We start from the raw sequence: 9,582 nt of genomic DNA, 5'->3' as shown, positions 1-9,582 counted from the left end.
CACGGTCCCGCCGCTCTCCCGGCGTTCCCTCCGCGCTCTGCTGTGGGGCCGTGCCCTGCCTGGGGACAGCACGGAGCGACCCCAGGGCAGTTACTGCCCGAACCTCCAGCCGTTCAGCCCAGGTGTCCTCTACGTCTTCATTCCCTAAAAAAAACCCTAAAGATTTGTGGAATCCTTCTCCCAGGGCTGCTCCATCTGCTCATCCCCAGCCTGGACTGATCCCAGCGTTGTCCAGACCCGGGTGCAGCTCCAGCACCCGGCCTGGTTAAACCCCATCAGGTTCCCTTGAGGTTCCCCGAGTCCCTTTGGATGGCATCACTTCCCTCGGATTTGTCACTTCACTCTCAGCTTGGCGTCACCTGCCAGCCTGCTGGGGTCGCACTTGATCCCTTCACCTATGTCATTAATAAAGATACTAAATTAAATTAAGAAGATGGGTTTAAATTTGACGTTAATGTAGGCTGTTATCTTTGGAACCCTCTGCCTCCCCTTGAAGAAGCATGATTTGGAAAATATTAATTATTGGCAGGGCAAGCCCTGCTTTGCTCCTACCAGAGCAGGTGCCCTGAGGCAGCTTGGGAAAGGAAAGGTTACGGGTCCTGTCCCAGAGAGCTCCCTGTAAGCAAGAGGAATCCTTTTTCCAGCTGTTTCCAGTAATGCCAAGCGGAGGGAATCCCACAGAGGACAGCTCAGACAGCACGAGGCTGAACAGCTCCTGAGACTCTCGGGGCTCACAGCAGTGGGATTCCAGCACCAGGGGCAGAGATTTAACAGAGTTTACAGCAGAGCTGCTGCCCAAGGGGCTGCGGCCCCTGCCGGGCTGCCCTGCCCCAGGCGTTTGTGCAGCTTTGCTGTGGAACCCCCACAAAGCCTCAGGGAGGGAGCCAACCCTCCCCTGGCACCGCAGCCAGGCTGGCCTGGGGTGAGGATCCCACCAGCCCTGTGCAGCCCCCTCAGCTATGGCCACTCATCACACAAAGGTTTTCCACCCCTTACCTTATCAGAATTTGTGCCACACAAATCTCTGGAGAGACTGGGCAGGTTACAGAGCATGAGGAGACACCTGACCTATTCTGAGAGCATCCAATTTATTCCCAGCTTGAAACACGGTAACAGAGTCAATTCCAACACAGGGACCAGAGAGAACCACAGAATATCCTGAGTTGGAAAGGACCCACCAGGATCACCCAGCCCAGCCCTGTCCCTGCCCAGACCCCCCACCAACCCCACCCTGGGCACCCCTGGCAGTGCTGGCCAAAGGCTCCTGGAGCTCTGGCAGCCTCGGGGCCGTGCCCATTCCCTGGGGAGCCTGGGCAGTGCCAGCACCCTCTGGGGGAAGAGCCTTGCCCGGAGCTCCAGCCTGAGCTGCCCTGGCCCAGCTCCTGTTCCCTCAGCATGGCAAGTGCCTGGAATTTCAGCTGTATTTGTTTTTTTCCTTGCTGCTGCAGGAAAAGGCCCTACAATCAGCTGGGGGAAAACAGCAGAGCCACAAAGTCCCCTGGTTTTGACTCCATCAGCTGCACGTGGAGCTGGAGACAGTGAGAGGGGCCAGCACAGGCCTGGAGCCTGGGCAGAGCTGCCCGAGACACAGCCACAGCACACAGGGACAGAGATCCCTGAGCTCGTGGGATTCCCATGGCTGGAATGCCCAGGTCAGGCATTGCTCAGTTTTGCTTTAGGAATAAGGAGGGTGCAGCTCCGCTCCACACTGACAGGGACAGTGGCACGTCCTGGACAAGTGGTGTCTGCCAGGCTTGTGGATTTGATAAAAATGGGGTTTTTTGATCATGCCTTTTCCTGTCACTATAGCCCCACCTCATGTGGCCCTCAAGTCACCAGGGCAGTGACCCAAATGTCATCAGAGAGCAAAGGACACAAACTGATCTCATTTTGAATAATCAACACTAAACCTTCTGCTCTCATTCCTCATCCCATTTTTTAACAGCCACACTTCCATCCCTGCTCCAACCCATCCAGAACAGGCATGGACACATCACACCAAAGGTGCTGTATTTCCAGAAGACAGGGAGAGTTTCCCCAAAGCAAAATTCACAGCATGGGACAGGGACAAATCAAACCAGCAGATGTTTGCAGACAACTGGGTCTTTATTTTAGTATTTAAAGTGCTACAAAAAACTGAAGGAGCCTTCATGTGGCAACTTCCTTTTCTGCAGTCTTAGCTCTGTTGGAAGAAGCAAACACAGCTCATTAGTGGAATCTTTCAGTAATTAATATTGCACAGCAATTTCAGTCAGAGCAGGGTACTCACAGCTGGGCACTCGATGGCACCACTGTTGATGTCATCGATGATGTCGTGGGGGTGTCTGCCATCAATGCTGCAGCCCACCGACTGGGCAGTGCCAAGGATCTCCTTGATGGTCCCTGCAGCAGCAGACACCGGCGTCAGTGTTTTACCATGGGAACCACCTAAGGAGCTTGCCTGGAGCAGCCTGGGCTAGGGGAAGGTGGCTGTCCATGGCCAGGGGTGGAACTCAATGAGCTTTAAGGTCCCTCCCAACCCAAACCAGCCTGGACTCTGCCAGAGAACACCCCACAGCTCTCAGCTGTCCCTCTCCTCTCAGGGCTCACCAGGGCTCATCAATTCCCTCACCCTGGACTCCCCCAGAACACACTGCCAACTCCCTGTGCCCCCTCCTCCCCAGGTGTTGGGCTGCCAGTTCCCAGCCAGCAGAGCTCAGCTGGCAGCCCTGCCTGGCAGGAGCTGGAGCACTGCCTGTGCCCCACTCACCCGAGAGCTCGCGGGCCAGGGAGCGGTGCCGCATCTGCCGCGCGATGTTGACGATCTCGTCGAAGGTGACGCTGCCGCTGTGCTTGACTGGGAGGGAACAGCAGCACTGAGGCACCCGGGCACTGCCAGCTCCCCGCTTCCTCTGGGAGCACCAGCCCAGCCCTCAGAGCACGGCGGAGCTGGGGGACTGCAGCTCCAGCAGGGCTGCTGTCAGCGCTGCTGCTCCCAGACTGCAGCAGCAGAGTATCCCAACCCCTCGTTCCAAGCTGGCATTTCTGCCAGCTCCCCTGGCTGTGCCAGGCCCTGTGCCAACAGCGTGAGACAGGGCAGGACCAGGGGCAGGAGCCTGTCCTACCCCAGCTCTGCAGCTGTGGCTGCCCCTGGGTCCCTGGCAGTGCCCAAGGCCAGGCTGGACAGGGACTGGAGCCCCCTGGGACAGTGGAAGTCCCTGCCATGGCAGGGGTGGCACTGATGGGCTTTTAAGTTCCCTCCCAACCCAAGCCCATGACTCCACAATCTCCTCACACAGAGCTCTGGTGATGTGCATCTGTTGGTAGCCTGGCACTGCAGGGATGCCCAGAACACCTCGTGTCCATTTACCATATTCAGCACACACATTCAGTGTGTGCAGTCAGAGAAAGGGATTGGTACTTCCCCTCTTTTAGCCCCAAAATATTCAGAACCAAAGCCAGGGAACACTTACTGTTCTTCTGCTTCTTCCTGTCACGAGGTGGCTCCTTCAGAGCTTTGATAATCAGTGCAGAGGCAGAAGGAACAACCTCTATCTAAATACAAAGAAATTAATCCCCCCCCCCCCATTCTACATTACTAACGAAGATATTTAACTAACTTGTCAATTATTTCAGCAAAGATAATTGCCAGGGCAGTGTGGGGTTGCTCAGAACCCTCACACTGCAGTTGTTTTTGTGCTGCAGGGATCTGTTCCCAGGTTTTCGGCACAGGCCTCCCCACAAGCAGGAGAGGACTGCTTCCTGCCTGGGGCTTGCTCTCAGCTCACCACTGGAATGTACCAGCCACAGGCATCAGAACAGGTACGGTGGCAGGTGGCTACAGGAGTTAGCAAGATTTTAAATTATTTATTTCTGTGATGCTTTAAGTAAGGGTTTTTCGCTGGTTCAACGTTCTGTAGAAAGAATAAATTATCTGCAACAGAACGAAAGTTGAATTTTGGCACACAAGGATCTCTTATCGGGATCCTGCAGCCTGGCAATCCCCCCACCCACGCATTAAGGTCTTCCCAGAAGACCCCCACACGCCCCCCGTGTGGCACTCATTTTATCCACCTCGGAAGGATGAAGGGCTGAGTGGACCCTGCCGGGATGCGGGCCGGCGCGCGGAGCAGGCGGAGCCCGGGCGGGCTCCACGCCCGCAGCAGCGGCCGGCCCCTGCGGCGTGCGGTACCTGCGCTTGCCTGTTCTGGATCGTCAGCTTCACCGTGATCCGCAGCCCCTTCCAGTCGCCCGTGGCCTTGGCGATGTCATCGCCCACCTTCTTGGGGGACTGCGGGACGACACGCGGCGGTCACAGGGGCCCGGGTTAGAGCCGAGCCCAGCGCTGCCCCGCCGTGTGCGGAGCTGCTCCCAGCGCCTTCGGGACGCCTTCATCCCCCGCCCAGGCCGCGCTCCACTGCCCCGGGACTCGCTCGTTCCCCAGCAGAACACGCTCCCCCCTCCCCTCCCGGCCCCGGTACGTACCAGCCCCAGGGGTCCGATCTTGGGGGCCAGCGCGGACGTGGCTCCGACCTCGCCGCCGGTGCAGCGCAGGTAAACTGCGGGGACAGCGCCGCGTCAGCCGCGCCGCCGGGCCCCGCCGCCCCCGCCCGCCCCCCGCCCCGCTGCCCGCCACGCACCGACTTTGATCTCGTTGGGATCGAACTTGGGCGGCATGGCGGCGGCGGATGGCGGGGATGGAGGCGGATGGAGGCGGATGGAGGCGGATGGAGGCGGATGGAGGCGGATGGAGCCCGGAGCGCGAACCGAAGCCTTCCGGGGGCAGCGAAAAGACGGCGCGGCTGGTGCGGGCCTAATATATACTTCGGAGATCTCGCGAGATGACAGGAAACTATAAATAGCGGCCGAAATCTCGCGAGAGGCAAAGATCGAGCTGTGGCGGGATCTCTGTAGATGTGTATTTGTATTTCTATATATCAATATATACATATAGAAATATACATAGAAATGGATGGATGGATGGATAGATAGATAGCCAGCCCTGTTGCTGAACGTGGACTGTGTGGAAGGGCGGTGAGGCGCTGGCAGGGGCTGCCCAGGGCGCCGCTGGAGCTCCCCCCGCTGCCCCCGGAGGTGTCCAAGGAAGGGCTGGCCGTGGCTGGGGCCGTGGCGGGGCTCAGCGCGGGGCTGGCCTCGGTGCTCCCGGGGATCGCTCCCGGCCCGGACAATCCCCGGCTCCCGCGGCCGAGCCGGCCGGTCCTCCGGCCGCCAGGGGGCGCGGCGGGCGGGGCGGGGCGCTCTGGCCGGGCCGCTCGCTGGTGCCGCCGATCACGTGACCCGGCAGTGAGGCAGCGATGGCGGCGCCGAGCGGTGAGCGGGGCTGGGCCGGGCCGGGGGGATCCGCTGAGGGACACTGGGGCTGCGCCGGCCGGCACCGCCACCGCGTCTCGGGGGCGCTCCTCGGAAGGGCTCCGGAGCAGGCGGTGCCCGGAGCTGCGCGGGGTCCGCCCCGGAGCAGGCGCTGCCCTCGCTCCCTGCCGCTGCTCTCCTCAGGGGTCGGGCCGGTGCCCGAGGGCTGCGAGCCAAAATCCCGGCAGGGCCGACTCAGTCCTGCGTCCTTGCGAGGGTCTGAACGGGCTGTTCTGGGTGAGGGAAGGGTAAAGAAGACGAGGAGCTTGGAAGCTGTGTGACCCTGGGAGGGGGCCCCGCAGAGAGAAGGAGAGATGAACAGTGATGGTGAAGGAAAGGGAGGAATGAGAGGCAGAGCAGGACGGGTGAAAATGCGGGGAGGTTGGTTCCAGGGCAGCTCAGGCTGTGGCAGCTGCAGCACGGAGAGCAAACGATGCAGCACAGCGAGTTGCAGAGCTGCTGCCTCCCCTGGCCTGTCAGTGCCTGCAGGGCTGGCTGCTGGCAGCCTGTCCCACAGCCAGAGCAGCCTGTGCCTGCCTGCTGACACCCCTGTCCCCCAGGGCCAGGCAGCACCTTCAGCAGCCTGCCCAGATCCTGGCCCTGGCTCCCTGCTGCCTCACTGTGCTCCCGAGTGTGTTTCCCAGACTAAATAAAACATCTCTTCTTTCCACACCCTCACCTTGTCTCGTTACAGTGCCCACGTGGATTTAGGGTGTCCAGAATTTTTTGAAAATTGGGGCTTTTTCCAGAGCTGTGTTGCTGTGTTTGAATTACAGTTGTTAGTAAAATGAAGCGTTTGGTTTTATTTTGCTGCCATCACCCCAACAGCTGCAGGTTGGGAAACACCCAGAAAACATTCTGTGCCCTTCCTGAGCTCTTCAGGCAGAGCTGGGCCCTGCAGGGGCAGGGGGGTCAGGGTTTGGTGCCCCTGGGTGCTCCCTCCTGCAGGGTGGGTGCTGGCCTGGGCACTTACAGGCAGTTCTTTCAGTAATTTGATAAATAAAAATTATATCTTGTAATGGTCACGTGCCAGGGGCCTTTTTCACTCCTGGCTGCTGAGTTTGATGGGTCTCCACTCAAGCAAATTTGCACTTTTGAAAGCTGTTCAATCCATTTGCCACATCTCTGATCCTTCATCTTGTGACCCCTGGCATGATTCTTTTCCTGTTTGCTCTCTGCCCTTCTTGTCTGTATCCATTTTCTTGGGTGGAAACTGATGATTCCCACTGTTCCCATGGCCAGTGACTCCCTGGGACAGGGAAGGGTGAGGTGGGACATGCAGGAATGCTCAGCAGTTGAACATGGTCACCAGTTCAAGGATGTCTCAGTGCAGGCACCTTTGCTTCTGCTTCCTCACCTTGAAATCTCCGTTTGTTTGTGCCTCTGCTGTCCTGCCCTTGATCCTGCCCTGCATTTCCCTTCAGCCAGCTTCCCTCCTTGCTCAGTGCTGGGCTTCTCCTGGGGGCTGCCTCTGAGCAGCATTTCAGTCATCTGAGCTGGTTAAAGAGCAGAGATTGGGATGGCAGGGAGGGAGCCAGGAGCTGCTGGAGATGAGTTTGGGGCCAGCTCCTGCTGTGGCCATGGCCAGTGACAGCAGCACAGTGACTCAGGATGGCTCTGCCTCCTGTGAAAGGAAGAGGGATGAATTTCACTGAATTGTTTTACTTTTACAGTGAGGATTTTTCTCTGTAAATATTTCACAGAGTTTTTGGCAGAGCTGTCCCTGCTCAGGGAGCTCTCCTGGCTGGGCCCTGTGAGTACCTTTGGGGCAGTTTGCAGGCACAGAGCTGGCAGAGAACCAGCACTGTATGTCACATTGTATGTCAGCACCTGGGCTCCAGTGGGCCCTGAGCTCAGTGGAGCTGTGCCACTTACTGCTCCCCTGGTGAAGCACTGCCTCTTCTGTGCTGATTTTTAATTGCTGAGGAATTTCAAGCAGTGTTTAAAAAACTCACTGCAAGTGTTTAAAATGTTTCTCCGTGTCCGGGGCTCGCTGTTGCCCTCCTGGTGTTCTCTGACTCCCAGCCAGGCCCCTCTGGGGGCCCCTGTGCAGCTGCAGCCCCAGCTCAGGCTCTTTCTGCTTTGCCCCTTTGTGCCCCCTGGTCCTGTGCAGCCACAACAAACCCCTTTTTCTCCTTGATGTCATTGCTCAGCTGCCCCATCCCTTTTCCTGCACCCCACTGGAACCACCTCATTAGCAGCTGCTCTCCCCACTCCTTGTCCACCCACAGCTTTCTGCCTTTCCCTAAAATCTGCCAACAGCTCCTTTTCCTCCCCTGCTGGGTCAGAGCCCTGTCCCAGAGCTGCCTGGTGTCTGTTCCCTTCAGCCACCTGCACTCCTCATTCCACCTTTTGGCATCTTCCTGCACCCAACCTTTCCTCTCTCAGTTCAATTTCTCTTCCCTCACACTTGAACCAGCTGAAATCCTTGCTCTCAGTTCTTTGTTACTGTGCCAGAATTGACTTTGAGTTTCAGTAGTTTGGTTTTTATCCCTGGTTGTAAGAGCCTAAATGAGAGATGCGGGACTCCAGGCGGCTCTTCCAACATCCAGTTTATTGCATGCAAGATGTTCCAGGGTCGTGGGCGACAGAGCCTGTGCCTAGAGCTGTCAGCTGCAGCTGCAGGCAGGCCTGGAGACCCTGAGTTTAGGTTACAAATTCATTATATACTTTTCTTTGCTGAACATCTTAATACAGTAGAACCAATCTATACCTTAACTTTTATCTATAGCCTATCATAACTAATACAATTACCATATTCATGTTAGTATTCTCCAATCACTAAAGGTTAGTACATTACAGTTTAAGCTAGAAGTTGTTCTTCAGTTTTCTTGCAGTGGAAAATTCTGAGACCTTTTTTCTACTTGCAACATTTGCTGACTTGTTTGCCTGTGCTATCTTTCTGCTTGGTAAAAACATCTTCTTGTTTGAGGTGGGTTTATCCTTTGTTCTGAGTCATAAAAACCCCCTTCTAACTCACATACCCTTTGCCTCCTTGGTTATCCAGTAAGACTGGCTCAGCAATTCTTTTCTTCTATATCAAAACTTGCTTCCATCTCTATTCCTTCCTCAGCTTCTACATTCAAAAATCTTTCTGCTAAGCATACATATCTGTGAGACTTTCTTGTCAAACTTTCATCCTTCCCAACATCTCCCCCATTCTGATGAACAACAAAGATGCTAGAAACTGTCTTATTCATCATTCTCTGCACACACTGAAGTGCACAGGGTACTACTAACATAATTGTAGTTATCACCACTAACACAATCAAGCCTAACTTACAAAGTTCCTTCAGCCAAGGTGCAAAGCTCCAACCATCAAACAAATTGTCTAACCAAGATGATTTATCTGTTGTAATTTGGTTAGCTAAATCTCTTAAGTTTTGCAGCTGTTTATGAATAGAAGCAGAATGATCAGACAAATTCATACAACACAATTCTTCAAAATCTTCACAACCATGTCCATGTGCTAGTAAAAGAAAGTCAATAGCAGCTCTGTTTTGTAAAGTGGCATGTTTGACTGCTTCCTCATCTGTCAGCAAATCACTAATTATTGTAGAGGTGGCATTCACTTCTTTACTGAGCCAACACCCTAATTTGTTTAACTGTTTTAGTGCAATTGCAGAACTTAATTGAGGTAAAAAAATGCTTGTAACAATTGAATTTCCAGAGTTCCAAGGGTGAAACTCGCTATCACAGTTGCTCTCATAATGATGTCCTAAGGAAGACCTTATTTTTCTATTTTTCTTTTTCATTGCTTTTTTGATACTGGGAGCAATTACTGTAAGTTGTCCCAGAGCACAAGGGCCGCCATCTAGTTTAGAGGGAATACCCTGCCAAGCCCTGTCTCCACATATGAGCCAAATTCCTTTAGGAAATCGAATTGGAAGTTTGTTAAAACGATCTGCATAAGGTTCATCATATATAAGAAGCTTAGTTTGATTACACCAAGAAGTCATATTGTTATAAACTGGGTGATAAGGAGTAACATTTAAATGTGGCCCATTTTGTCCTATAAAATGAAACAAATAACAAGTGTCCATAGTTAATGAGCCTAAAATTTCTAATTCTTGAAGATCAGATTTATCAACTTTAAAATTATCAATATAAGTTTGGTGTCTTGGGCTGGGAGTTGGGGAAATGTGGTGATCATCATATGGCTAATATTTCTCAAAAATAACATTATCAAAACCTTCTGGGAAAGGCACTCCAACTAAACAAGTTGAAAAAGGT

At 54.4% G+C, this 9,582-nt stretch overlaps 2 protein-coding genes and 1 non-coding gene across 5 annotated transcripts in view; 1 reads left to right on the top strand and 2 right to left on the bottom strand.

Moving 5' to 3' along the window:
- Nucleotides 1-2,087: 2,087 nt before the first annotated feature.
- Nucleotides 2,088-9,582, bottom strand: part of RPL12 (ribosomal protein L12) — a 31,490-nt gene continuing 23,995 nt past the window's right edge. Inside the window, exons 2-8 of the mRNA XM_064393736.1 lie at nt 4,620-4,722; nt 4,465-4,538; nt 4,172-4,270; nt 3,453-3,534; nt 2,750-2,836; nt 2,270-2,382; nt 2,088-2,182 (exon numbers count right to left, since the gene is read on the bottom strand). Coding sequence (XP_064249806.1) covers nt 2,177-2,182; nt 2,270-2,382; nt 2,750-2,836; nt 3,453-3,534; nt 4,172-4,270; nt 4,465-4,538; nt 4,620-4,656 — 498 coding nt within the window. The 5' untranslated portion in view covers nt 4,657-4,722 and the 3' untranslated portion in view covers nt 2,088-2,176. The remainder of the gene's footprint in view (nt 2,183-2,269; nt 2,383-2,749; nt 2,837-3,452; nt 3,535-4,171; nt 4,271-4,464; nt 4,539-4,619; nt 4,723-9,582) is intronic.
- Nucleotides 3,687-3,814, bottom strand: LOC135283425 (small nucleolar RNA SNORA65). Its single transcript, XR_010349199.1, has one exon. It is a non-coding gene; the product is annotated as a small nucleolar RNA SNORA65 (small nucleolar RNA).
- Nucleotides 4,301-9,582, top strand: part of LRSAM1 (leucine rich repeat and sterile alpha motif containing 1) — a 29,776-nt gene continuing 24,494 nt past the window's right edge. For 2 of the 3 annotated variants that reach the window (XM_064393727.1, XM_064393725.1), the window contains exon 1: nt 5,173-5,310. The gene's annotated coding sequence lies outside the window, so the exon portion shown is untranslated. Of the gene's footprint in view, nt 4,457-5,172; nt 5,311-9,582 lie in introns of those variants that run through there. The other variant, XM_064393726.1, reaches the window with a different exon arrangement.

Source organism: Passer domesticus, chromosome 18, assembly GCF_036417665.1.
Source record: "Passer domesticus isolate bPasDom1 chromosome 18, bPasDom1.hap1, whole genome shotgun sequence".
Lineage (NCBI taxonomy): Eukaryota > Metazoa > Chordata > Aves > Passeriformes > Passeridae > Passer > Passer domesticus.
The sequence above is the reverse complement of the archived record's forward strand: the minus strand, read 5'-3'. Positions and strand labels throughout refer to the sequence as shown.